The sequence below is a fragment of the Hoplias malabaricus genome, chromosome 7 (assembly GCF_029633855.1).
Source record: "Hoplias malabaricus isolate fHopMal1 chromosome 7, fHopMal1.hap1, whole genome shotgun sequence".
In the NCBI taxonomy this organism is placed as follows: Eukaryota; Metazoa; Chordata; class Actinopteri; order Characiformes; family Erythrinidae; genus Hoplias; species Hoplias malabaricus.
Window position 1 is genome coordinate 24,322,662 of NC_089806.1, and position 13,847 is coordinate 24,336,508.

Genomic DNA, 13,847 nt, shown 5'->3' on the forward strand with positions numbered 1-13,847 from the left:
ATTTGCTGCCATTGTTTCCTTTTTACAAAAAACAGGCAATCAACTGTTCGGATGTCAGCAGTTTTTACAAATTACAATCAACCTTTTTTTCTAATGATATTTTAAACCAATTTCTTTAACATTCACTATACAAGGAAAAAGCTGTATACATTGTGATGGTGACAGTTGCTTGCATTCCTTCTGATTGGCTTGTCATTAGCGCAGTATTACCATAGTGCAGTTAATACGTCAGCCTCATGCATGAAATTTTGAATTTATTTTTATGTTGGCCCATATTTCAATTCTTCTTTCATAACAATGTCATTTTTGGATTTCTTCAGTATAGTCTTTAGCAGTTACTGAATAATATGTCTTAAGATGAATGACTGAATAATAAACCTGCTTTTTGTAGTCATTAATATAATCCTGTCTCACAGCTGCAGCAAACTCATCTGTCAAGTCTGACACATATACAGCATGACTCACTGGAAGCAAAGGAACTCCGCTGCATGAGTCACATTTGTCAAAATACGCTGATCTGCAATCAGTTTTAACAGTCTCTGAATTCTGTCTGTGTGAATAACAGGAAATTTACCTCGATCATCATTCTTCTCAGGAGACCTATTTTAACATGTGATTCTTTGCATACATTTGCATGGTTCTCTGTGCCAGCCCTGTCTATAAGGAAAATTTCATCAAAATTTCCTATTGTCAAATCTGATTGTAAAATGAGTGTATGCAAATGTTATTGTTTCATCATTGCGGTGTATGTATGATCAAACCTTTCTAATAGAAATGTATGTAAATGTAGATAATATGTCAACAGCCTGTAAAATGCAGTGTGTGGTTAAAAAAATCTACATTGTATCAGTATCAGTATTGTATTCCTTTTAACGTAAACATGTTTTTTTTTAACATAAAAAGCTGTGGCCTATAAATGAAGCAGTGCCTTTCCTACTCAAGCCACAATGCTGCTTAATATACAAAAATTGCGCATGATCTGTTTTATTGGCTCACTGTGGTACTTAAGGTACATGTTGAATAATGCAAATTGTATATTTTAAGGATGATCAACTCTGTATTTTGTTTGTTTGCTGAAAAAAGAGCAAATTATCTCTTGCTTTTCTCTGTTGGAAGTGACCTTGTGTTTAATCTGTAAACTTTTGGAGCTTTTCTTGTATCTGACACCTAGTGAGAAAAATTTCCAACACTAGAGAAAAATCAGTGAAAGGTCTGTCTAAATAAAACCCCCAAAAAGGAACCAGGGGTTTATGCAGGTGTTTCTCATCCAACAAAACATGACGTGCTGGTAAATTCAAACTCGCTCAGCTGCGTGTTGAGTTAGGCGCAATCCTCAGGTGCTGCTTACTCACTGTGTGTTTTCAGCACGTTTCAATAGTGGGAAATCCTTCTCGTCTTATCAGATGGATGAGCAAACAATGAGCTTGAACTGTGCTGGGAGACTCACAAGGCCCGGATATGGAGCAGCAGAGATGGGACTTTTCAGCAAATGTTTTGTTTTGCCAAAGCAGACCACTTAGTATCCAAAAGCAGGGAAAGCAGACTGCCTGCTCCAGGCCTGGCTCAAAACAAATACTACTGATGAGGAAAATTTTGGTCGATACATTTCATTTCATTTTATCAACTTTCAAAGACACACCATCATGTCATAAAAAGTTGTTTCTGTTTGTGCGATCATCAGCAAGTGATAAACTAAATACAGCAACAATACGTTTATCCACTGCAATGGACAGATGCCAGCAGGGGCTACACAGCTGGTGCATTTGGACAGTCTCTCCTCAACTGTAATTTGTAAAACAGTCTTATTTTGATCAGTTGGGTGGACATAGACAGTTGGTAAACTTAACAAATGAATGCTAAGCCTGCTCTGCTGTTCATATGATATCATAGAATGCTCTGGCTTGTAATAAGCCACAGCTCGTAAAGTTAAAATGAGGCATGGAAGCAGGACGCAGACGCAGGTGGTTTGGTTTTTAATGTCCAGAACAGAAACAAAAGGCTTCGAAAACAAAGGAACGAAGCTAGACTGACAAGAGTTAAGACAAGGTTAATTTCGCAAAACTAAAGGAAAGGACTTTTACATTGAAAATGAAGACGAGGGGTATAAATACAAAGCAGAATGACAAGCAGCACCTGGGAACATCCGGTAACCATGGTGACCGATCAGAAAACTAAAACCAAAGCACATGGATCAGGTAGTTGTTTCTCAGTTTAGCCAGATAAAGTTCATGTTAAATCTGACCTCTTGCCTCTTTCATCAGATTTAACCTGCGATTTCAGACATTTTTAGGTTCTGAACTTTTAGTTTTGGCTTTTAAGGTCTTTTCTCTTTTAAAGTTTTTATATGAGCAGAAATAGCTGTCAGCATTGCCAAACTGGACACTGAGCAGACAAACGTTTATAGACTTTGGTTGCTCTGTTAGTGACAAAATGGCTGATTTATATGTGCACAAATTCCATAATATTACAAGTTATCACCACCCTGGTCATTCCCTTGGAGCATATCATGTGCTCCCATTAAACCAGTGTCCACTGCGCTGTGCAAAATAAATAAATAAATAATAGTAAAAATAAAAAACATCTTGTGAATTCAGTGTTGTTATAACGTGACAGTATGAAACACACACTGTGCTAGGAAAAGGGATATTCTATTTTACTAAAAAGATGTAGATGTGTTGTGAACTAATATAAAGAACAAAGTTTATTTCCATGTTTGCTCCTTGATTGTATGGATTTACTTCATCAACCGCATTTTTGATTAAACCTAATGACGTATTTATTAACAAGGAAAACCAATGGTTGGATGATAACTTCAAATAACACTGGCCTTCCATGATGAGAGATTAGGAAAAGGTTAAAGCAACACATTCACATACGGAATAGCACCATTTACTGTAATAATTTAAATATTTATTACTTTGTTTTAAAGCAAATGAACACGTTACACAGAGCTTTTTAAATTTCATTTTCTCAGGTGCCTAACTTTTGCACGGAATCAGCAGTTTAGCCCCATGTATTCATGCTAGAGTTATAGATGAGTTAAAAAACATCAGTCTTCATGACATATCACAGTTCCTGAGTTTACCCTGAGTTTAACACTGCAACTAAAATTACGGATGCACCATTAGTAGCAAAACACGAGTTAGCTGTGCTGTACGGTGTTAGGAGCAGATGTCAGTTTTGGGTTTGATCCAGGACCAACTTAAACAAGGACATATGACTGTGTAACGACCAAAAAGCCAGTGTTTACACGAGACAGCCATCTCTTCTGAATGGGGACGCTGCTTCAACAAAAGCTCCCGGCATCCAACTGCTCAAAACTACCCACAGATGGCCATCAATATGTGTTAAAACGATACATCTGGTACACTGGAGTTCAGTCTGAGATGTTCTCCTCCACACACACACAATAAAAAAAACAAAAAAAAAAAAAAAACCTAACAGCAAACTTTGGAGTCATAAGGAGAACACAGCATCTAACAGTCATTTGACACTCAGAGCGGGTGTTTAAAGGTTTGAAATTTAATTATATTTCAGTTTTGCATAATGATTTTTTATTTTATCTGAAGCATGAAACCAATCATCAAAATGTGGCTGTATATTATGTAAAATAATATAGACTAAGACTTTCTGTCTATGGCCAAGGACCACAAAATACTGTCACATTTTGGTTGTTTATTTACAGTGTATAGTAACAAGACATGATAGACACACATGACAGGTTTTACACAATACTTACACAACATTTCAAAATTCATATTTGAAAAATATAAACTGTAAAATAAATATACAATAATGAAATGCACAGAACAAACCTTCTCTTCAAGGGACGGGACAAAAATACCTCTATCGTCATTAGTCCGAAAACAGACCTACTGAGATAATCCATGCATGAGAGTACGGTTTCATTACCAAGCTTCATGACCATATGTCCAAGTTATATCAGTGTACATGTGATTAGATATAAATTATAATCCAGCTGTACCAGATGTGACTGCAATTGTATACTTGCTACAGGTAATAAGAATGACAAGGACAAAGAAGTGGCAGAGTAACTTCTATGCAATGGATAAAGTGAATATGAACGAGTATGAAAACTTAGGAAAACAAAGTGTCGCACTTAATTTTTAGAGCATAAGCCAGAACGTACCACACTGCCCTAAAAACAAATGACGTAACATCCATCATCATTTACACAATTTATTTACATGGCGTAAGCAAAAGAGCGGCAAGAGTGCCATCATGTCCACAAACCGGTGGCCGAACGTCAGTTTATGGCATATAGCAGTAGTTAAACGATAGTGGCTCTATTGGAGGAACCATCAGTGCTCTGGTATCTAACCAGCAAAAATCACTTGCATTTAGGCTACACTGACCACACATACAAGGACACGCACACACGAGTGCTGACAGCAGCCAGATGCACCCTCAGAACTATGCTGCAGTGTGGGAAAAGGGAGAGAGATAGAGGGAAGTGTGGGAAAAGGGAAAGAGATAGAGGGAAGAGTGGTAGAGAGAGAGAGAGAGAGAGAGAGAGAGAGAGAGAGAGAGTATGACTGGGGCATCCCCAATTCGGCCGGCCGCCCTGGAAGCGACACTTCCGCTGGAGGAAGCAGCTGGACACAAAGAACAGAGGGAGACAGAGACAGAGAGGGAGAGAGCTGGGAAGTCAGCTAATGACTGGGTGTCCTGACTACTGATGTAACAGCTTAGACTACCTGGCATAGACTGAATCATTCAGTCTGTAGCTCATGATCTTAAAAGGTATAATTTAGAGATTGTGGCTCTAATCTCTGTGTCAGCACGAACAATCATTCTGATGCAGTTCCTTTACATTTTCACTGAACCCTCAGTCTATAATGCAAGGCTGCGTTTTGCCTGTTGGAAGGTCAACAAGGAATGAGAATCCCATTAGCTACACCTTCACAGAGAAATCCTCTCACTGATTTACCCTCAGAACAGTTACCCCTCCACCAGCATACCCACTGAGATCTCTCCCACGGGATATTCCAACAGAGAGCATGCACTCCATTGGCACCCAATTCTAAAGCAGCATTAGACTTCTATTATATCCTTCAACAGCACGATTCCCATTGGCAAGAGAGCAGAGTTCTACACTAAGTATTATCCATGAGGCACAACAGTTGGTTTACGAAAAAGTGAAAAGAGGTCTGAACATTGGTTGCTGAGAACTATCACAAAAAAAATATATATAATTTGTTGTGTCTTTTTGTCAAGAAAACACTCAGATGTCTCTAACTTTAAGCCTAACACTTGTAGCTTAACATAAATAACAAATATTGATTGGAAATTCCCAAGACACTTGTTCATGATGACAAAGAAATTGAGAGACAGCTTTATGTACACAGGATACATAAACAGACAAACTAGTATAAGATACCTTATAGCAACAAGCTGTTAAAAAAATTAAAGTACAAATTACCAGCAACATATTACTCTTTACCACCATTTTGAATGTCTGCTATTAATAAATGACAACTGCTACAATAGCTACTGTACTCCTCAACTAACTAAGTCTAGACAGAGCTACCTAAAATATATACAAATGTGGAAGTGTCAGAATCATTGGTAAGAGTTTTAACCGTTCAGCCACCTCTATTCAGGTAAGTGGATGAGAACCAGTTATATTTCAAGTAGAAAGTGAACGGGTCCTTCAAACACAAGCCTATTTAGAACTAGTTAAATGACTCCTCTAGTTTGTGACTACTGTTTTGTCTCAGAGCAGCCCAAAGGACTGTATCCAATTTTGTTTTTAAAATACTTGACAAAATCCTTCACATAAACAACCAAGCATAATACTGAATTTAACGCTGAATTGTTACTTAATAGAGAACATTCTGAAAGTCAACAGCATCTTTTGTACTTCAGCACGTTCAGATGTTTCTTGTTTCAATGATAGTCATTATTAGCATTTAAATACAAATAGTAATAGGTGTTAGAAGTGAGAATGAGACTACAAACTATATGGTCATACACTAAAGGAAATGGAAAGAAGCTTAAAAACTAATGACTACTTGATACATGAATGAATTAGAATTAAATGAGCCTGTAATATTTGGTTTATGCTATTGTGTCCTTGTAAAGCCATTAATAAGCGAAACCAAGACTGCAGATAGGGCTTACAGATGAAAATAACATTTACTTTACCTTGCTATTTGAAATTTACGGAAGGACTACATTGAAAATGCATTGATAACAGTCAAATACATGTAACTAATACTGAGATGATGTCCTGAAGCTGCCTAAAGCCATCAAACTAAACACAGCACTAACTGTTTTTTGAAATTGTAAAGTACAGTTTGAAAATAAAGGACACATCATGCTTGGAAACAAAAACAAACAAACAAACAAAAAACTACAGCAAACAAACAAATAAAAGCGCTGGTAAAGAGATGTTAAACCACTGATCATCTTTAAATGTGCCTACAACAACTAACTTACTAACCAAAAACAAAGATATACACACGATCCATAACTTATGACCCATAAAATATTGTGAGGCTTCACAATATTTTTCGTATGAAAATTCCCCAGTACCTTTGTGAAGTTAAGAACCGTACCGTGGAAGGAACAGTTTACGTCTGATGGGTAGAAGAGAAGGTGCCACTGTGTGAACCCCACACAGAGTACTGAACAAAGAGAAGTGTTAAACTCTCACTAAACTCCATGTACCATGATCCCACTGTGTCAAAGTAATGGGGAAAGACTAAAAGTTGTCTCTCCCCTCTGTGGCGGAGTATACATTGGAGAGGGAAGAGAGTGAGGGAATATGACTGTTTCTGCCCAAATGAGTCAGTGTTTCAGTCGTTCCACCCAAGTCTTTGCATGCTATACTGACCCAAAGGTCTGAAGGGCGTGAAGTCTTATTGGGTGCCCAGCACTGATCTGAACACCTTTGCATGCACCACAAGTTTTTGGTGGGGTTCTTTACACCCGTGGCAGTCTAGAAGCTGCACCCTCTAGGAAGACATCGTCCCTGGACAGTAGAGGCTGTGTTGGGGTGGTATGGTTACTTCCAGCTGAATTGAGGCGTGGGGACTGAGAGCTGGTGTCTTCATGGGGCCCCGTTACCACAGGCAACTTGGAGCTGAAGTTCAGATAGATCTGAAAGTGGCATGAGGAAAATAAAAATAAAAAAGATATTGAATTTTAACCAGCATATACACAATTATTTATGAGGGTTGAAGGTGTGTCTTTAAATGGCATACATGTTTAGTGCTGTCTGAGATCTGTTTTTCAATCTTCTCAACAACCTTGCCAAATGAGGGCCTCTTAAAAGGTTCTGCATCCCAACAAGAATGCATGATTTCATACCTGAAAGACAAAGCAACAATATTAACATATAGAAGTGGATAACCACTGCACACACAAGAATAATCTCTTTGTCAACTACATAGTTTAAATATAAGGTCAGGTTAGCAACATGCCAGTAAAACTGGCATCATCTTGTCTTGACATTCCATGTTCCATGCCTAATGAACACTGTATTCCACTCAACAGGTCCACCAAATAAGCACACAAACGGTGGCACATAGACTCAGAAACATACATTTCACTTGGTGCAAACTCTGGTGAATCCATCCTGTAGCCCTCTTTGATCATCTTGTAGAATCTGGAGTCTACAGGCATACCAGGATAAGGACTGCTCCCTGTAAAGTGCCAGCATTAAAACAAGGTTAGGCTTTGTTTTATTTCTTCTTTTAAAGTGTTAAAAATATTGCTGCAAAGAAGAAATGACACATACCCAGAGAGAAGATCTCCCATAGTAAGATGCCATAAGACCAGACATCACTCTCAAACGTGTACACACATTCGAAAATGCTTTCGGGAGACATCCACTTCACTGGAAGACGAGCCTACACAATATAGAACCAAGCCAACTATTATTTTATGCACTTTCATGCATGAAAGACTCATTTTTTAAAAGCACTTTCTAATTTCTGCCTAGCCTATTTTTCATATTCTTCAGGTATATATCTAATAGTTTGGATCGTCAGCATGACTTGTCACGGCAGTTGCTGCATTCCTTCCAGTAATGGTTCTGTGCATTCTGTTTTATCAAATCTTACCCGGATGTAATATTTAGTTATTTATTCTCGAGATTCAAACACTGCAACTCATGCAGTTCATACATATATGAATAATGATAGTTTATTTTATTTTTTAGTTTTTTAGGGGTAATAATATAAACTTACATTGCCCTTCACCACATAGTTGGAGTCAGTAGTGATGTCACGGGCAAGTCCAAAGTCGCAAATCTTGGCCACTCTACCTTCTGTGAGGAGAATGTTTCTGGCTGCCAGGTCCCTGTGGATACACTGACACAGACAAACAAACACAGAGACACAAATGTCAGCATACAGCCTTCGGTGTGTATACAAGCATATTCTATGAAAAGCACAAAACACTTTGAAAGGTATATAGAAACTCAGAAGCACAGGACTGCTAGACAAATTTTTTTGCGTATTTGTGCTGAAATACTCATAGGGTTTATATTTTTAAACCCTTACACCAAACCAAACTGAGTATAGATTACAGATCCAATATGCTTTAGTAGTGTTACACCATTAAAAACTCTTTATTCATATGCAATAAAATAATTTGGTTCCTCTTACACACATTTTCAATTTGTAATGTTTCACAAATTAAATAAAAAAAATTATTCATTATAGAAATGTCCATCTTCACAAAAGAAATGGTCTCCATTCTGATGGAGAAATAATATCCCAAGGACAAAACTGCTGTAAAGGATTCAGTTAATTCTAATGATACAAGAGGTACCACCAGCACACAATGAAAGCTGCTCATCTAAATCACAACCGTTCAAATCCCTCAAATACTAAACAAAGAACCAATCAATAAGAAAGTAAGAATAGTTCTTTATCAACAACAAATGTGTGGACTGCTGGAGTACCTCAGACTCATTGCACAGCAGGACATAGCATGGACATAACATTTCCAGGAAAGAAAGAAAGCTGTTTTCAAAACTGTTCCCAGCAGTAAAAGTTGGAAAACCTTAAAAACCTGAGCCTATTAAAAATTCAATTTCAGAAGATTGAATGTATCTGGAAACATTGTAATCAACAGACACAATCTCCAGTTGTGCTTTGGTTCTTAAAGTATGTGTTGATTATTTGCTTTAGAAACCTAGGTAAAGGATTCAGGGGTGGGGTGGAGGGCATATTGCAGATAATTTGTATCAAGAATTGAGATTAGCAAATGTGTTTTTTCAAAGTATGAAAATGCATTTTGAGGAATTGACAGTAACAAAAGCAATCGATTTCACATTGTATCTGATGATTACAGTTAAGAAATAGGAGACAGAACTGTCCAAATGTTTCTTTACATTCTTCGAAGTGTGTAAACATGTGTGCTCCTATGTGACCTGTAAGCTCTGTAAGCTAAACCATGACTGGAAACTCAAGATAGAAAATATGATACCAGAGCTTTGTGTGGAACGACTGAGAGGAGTATCATATTGCTATCACAGGAGTGAAGGTAGAAGAGGAGAGTAGGAAATGTGAAGAGAAGACCTACGTTTTTGGATGCCAGAAAGTCCATTCCTTTGGCCACCTGATAGGAGAAGCTGAGCAGGTCTTCAACGTCCAGAGACAAACCATCCTCCTGTAGGACCTCACTGACCACATCACATTCATTGAATGAGCCTAATACAGAGACACAGAGAGAGAAAGAGAGAGAGAGAGAGAGAGAGAGAGAGAGAGAGAACATGGTCAAGATGTTGCACACCTCACAAAGGAAATAAGGCAAATAAAGTGGTGAAGAAAAGTAAAGAATACATTATTATATCATTCCATACCTTTATTGGGCGAACGTTTCTCAGTAGACAAAACTCCCATAACTGAAGGTCGCATGGTCATATAGCCATTTCTACCCTCACTTTGTTTGTGTGTGAGAGGGGGGTGGGAGGGATGACCCAAAAAAAAAAAACAACAACCAAAAACACTTAAGAATAATTCACTAATCAAGATTGTTTTTACAATTTGAAAATATATGAACATGGATTTCACACTCACTCTGGCTGTAGCACGACATTTTTATAGTAACAATCCTCTCCCACACTGGTGCAATAGAAAGACTCGCGTTTTCTGCGCAGGAAGTTCAGCAGGTCACCAAAGCAACAGTATTCTGTTATCACCAGTGTTGGACCTAAGAGACAGTCAGAGAAAAGTGAGGATCATGTATAGACATGCATATCATATGGACCATTTAAATGCACTGATGCATTGATATGGACCATTTTAAAAAAAATTGGACCTCTCTCTCTCTTTTACCTCCAACAGTGCAGGCTCCCAGCAAGTTGACAATGTTTATATGGTTTCCGAGATAACTGAGCACCTTCAGTTCTGACATTAGAGCCTCTTTCTCTGTGGCATGGGCACTTGCTGCAGCAGAACAGTAAATGAAAATTATAAACAGAAAACAGAGATGAAATACTTTCCTGAAAAGTACACAAATCATGAGTCATCGTACTTAAATTCTGACAGCTGTAAAATAGATTTATTATTAAACTGAATAATTAAACATTAATCTTCTTTTACTCAAAGATGCCTCTAATGTAACTGAACAGCAATGAATATTCTCATTCATAAAATCATCTGCCAGAACATTTTTAAGGGTATATGAATACAGAACAAACAAAATAGGTGTAAAAGGTATGGTTTTTCTATTGTGCTACGGTTACTGTAATATTTTGTATTTTGTTAATATTCTTTAATTTTATTGCATATATATTGTACTTCTACCATTAAGTTCATAAATGGTGCTTCTCTCAGTCTCTCAGTTATCTCACCAATCCTGACATGACCAGCATGCTAAAGCTAAAAAACTAAAGCTTACAGATTTGTGGATGCTGAATACACAGTCTTTATAAACACCTCTTTTACCTTTTTTTGGACTTATTCATGTTTTTTTTGTTTGTCTTTACTCACGTTTCAGCATTTTGACTGCTACTGTCATTACTGTGTCTGCCTTGGACATTCCATAGGCTGTGGCCTCCACCACCTTTCCGAATGCTCCAGATCCCAGAGTTTTCCCTGTGGACAAAGAAAATGAAAATAATTCCCTGAGATACTGCTGAGATTCCACTTCCTCACAGATTTGAATTCGGTGTATATTTACTAAAACTACTCTAATCAGCATAATGTGACTGTGGTGTGCTGTCTAATATTTGATGCCTTGTTGGAATGACTTGTAATTTTCTGGAACAAATGTAATACTGTGTGGCTAGAATGGCAGAGAAAAAAAACAACAAAATTTCCAATTTTGTCTGCATAATGTGCTTTGTGTAGGTAGTTCACAATCTCCAGTTAAAGGCATAAAAATATTTTCCACTAATTTAAAACATTATCAATGCGTTCAGGTGCTAAGGAAAAAGGAGAAATATTATGAAGATTTCCTTTAAGTTTTTGGTGCTAACAGACAACTGCAGCTATGGATATCTGAAAACAGGAACTTAATTTACCAAAACGTAGTTTGTCACGGGGAAACTCCCATTGGTGGTCATACGGAAGCTGGTTAGGATCAATATATACGTAATTGTTGCCATGGATTCCCTCAATGACTTTCCACTGAATCTGGTACTTAGGTTTCTGAGTGAGGTAAAAGGGATGAATGTAAGGGAGGGTAAACAGCAAGAAACAGGTCAGATAGAAAAAAAAAAAAAACATGTTCAAAGGCACCAAAATAAAGATAGGACTACAGTGTTGCTGATTTGCAGCTAAAGACCTCCCTTACGTATCTGTGTACAGCATTAGTGCAAATAAAGAGCACGATATGGACAGTAGGAGCTACACCCAATGAGTAAAAGAGCAGAGCAGTATAGCCTCAGGTCTATTGACCTGGTAAATTAAGTGTGTGTGTGTGTGTGTGCTTTCAAACACTACTCTGCATAGTGGGAGCGCTGCCACATACAGCAAATAAAGAACAGATGAGGTCTGATATGGAAGAAAGGTCACAAAAATACATTTAAATATATTAAGGAGTTGCTTTATGCAAACTAAAATTCCTGGATCAATGAATTGAGTTGACTTGCATATATAAAGTCTACATGGAATGTAGCATTAATATGGCAATATATATTTTTATTAAAGTTACTACTGACTGTATCAAAATGTTTTACCTGCATGTACTTGTAGATCAGAACAAACAAGATGAGGCAAAGTATTGCTGCTGCTGCAACAAATCCAATGAGCAATGGAGTGAAGAGCTCTTGCTGAATAGAGTGGTCTGGAAAAAAAAATTCAAAGTCCATATTAGAAACTAATACTAATGATTCATTCATTCATTCGTTATCCAGTTCAGGGTCTCAGTGGGTCCAGAGCCTACCTGGAATTGCTGGGCGCAAGGCGGGAATACACCCTGGAGGGCGTGCCAATCCTTCACAGAGCAACACACACACACATACATTCTGACAATTTTGAGTCACCAATCCACCTTCCAACATGTGTTTTTGGATCGTGGGAGGAAACTGGAGCACCCGGAGGAAACCCACATGGACACAGGGAGAACACACCAAACTCCTCACAGACAGTCACCCGGAGCGGGACTTGAACCCACAACCTCCAGGTCCCTGGAGTTGTGTGACTGCGACACTACCTGATTTATCTCAATAAATCAGAATATCATCAAAACATTCATTTATTTCATTAATTCAATTCAATAATGAATCTCATATTATATAGATGCATTACAAACATTGTGATCTATTCCAAGTATTTATTTTTTTTTATGTTGATGAGTATGTCTTACAGCCAATGAAAACACAAAAGTCATTATTTCAGAAAATTAGAATATTATTATTAGACCAATTTAAGAAATGATTTTTAATTAAGAAAGGTTGGCCTACTGAAAAGTATTTAAAGTATATTTACTCAATACTTATTCTAATTTATTGAGATGCACCTGTATATGCAATCCCTTTGTCTGATGTAAATAAGTCAATATTACCCACATATAGAGCAATAATCTTTGCCATGCTTTTCAAAGATTGGAGGTCTCACAACTAAACAACTCCAGATGCCTTTTCTCTGCTGTGAGCAGAGAGAATGTGAGTCTAGAAACCAGAGGAAGACACTTTTTTAAACCGTTTACTGACACTTGGGCTTTGTAAACACATCAGACCTGTCTTCAGCATGCAAACAGACTGGAGAGCTACCAAATGGTGAGGAAACGAGGAATTTTATAAAAAAAACTATATATTATATAAATATATTAAAATTTTTTTTATCAAAATAACACTGTGTGCTCAAGCATAAAAATATTTACAGAGACATTTAATGCAGGTGAGCTTAAGCTTCATGTAAATAATATGAATAATAATAAAATGAATAAATAATTAAAGTAAACTAAAAATGAAAACATTAATCAAGCAGACTTTTAAGCTGCAAGTATATCATGTTGTCTATACATTGAGGGAAACATCAGTGTAGTAGTGTAGAAATGCTGTTGGAGCTTTTAAATCCCTGTCACTGCTGCACACCAGTCCACCAACTGAAAATATCCAGCCAAACATATTCTGTGAACACTTACAAAGTACTACAGCATGACCCTAACCCAGCATGCCATTTTTTATAATCTTTTTTCAGTATCAGTGTCAGTAAGCCATTAAAGTATTAGCTATTTTCTTCACAGTGGAGTGTCATTTAAGCTAACTGCATTACATTAACTATATATATTAGATGCCCCAAATTCATTCAAGATGCATTTTATGGTTTGTTGCTTAATTTGAATGGTTTGGAATGTGCTAATTTCTGTTGAAAGTAATTAAATGATTTTTTATACATATTTAATGTGATGCAATTAGTTTA

General features: G+C 37.2%; 1 protein-coding gene across 3 annotated transcripts in view; it reads right to left on the reverse strand.

The window, feature by feature from the left end:
* Window positions 1-3,524: 3,524 nt before the first annotated feature.
* Window positions 3,525-13,847, reverse strand: part of kita (KIT proto-oncogene, receptor tyrosine kinase a) — a 30,856-nt gene continuing 20,533 nt past the window's right edge. For all 3 annotated transcript variants that reach the window (XM_066676642.1, XM_066676641.1, XM_066676640.1), the window contains exons 10-21: window positions 12,161-12,267; window positions 11,504-11,630; window positions 10,971-11,075; window positions 10,314-10,424; window positions 10,056-10,188; window positions 9,839-9,918; window positions 9,559-9,686; window positions 8,217-8,339; window positions 7,766-7,877; window positions 7,571-7,670; window positions 7,230-7,335; window positions 3,525-7,125 (exon numbers count right to left, since the gene is read on the reverse strand). In XM_066676642.1, coding sequence (XP_066532739.1) covers window positions 6,949-7,125; window positions 7,230-7,335; window positions 7,571-7,670; window positions 7,766-7,877; window positions 8,217-8,339; window positions 9,559-9,686; window positions 9,839-9,918; window positions 10,056-10,188; window positions 10,314-10,424; window positions 10,971-11,075; window positions 11,504-11,630; window positions 12,161-12,267 — 1,409 coding nt within the window. In that variant the 3' untranslated portion in view covers window positions 3,525-6,948. The remainder of the gene's footprint in view (window positions 7,126-7,229; window positions 7,336-7,570; window positions 7,671-7,765; window positions 7,878-8,216; window positions 8,340-9,558; window positions 9,687-9,838; window positions 9,919-10,055; window positions 10,189-10,313; window positions 10,425-10,970; window positions 11,076-11,503; window positions 11,631-12,160; window positions 12,268-13,847) is intronic.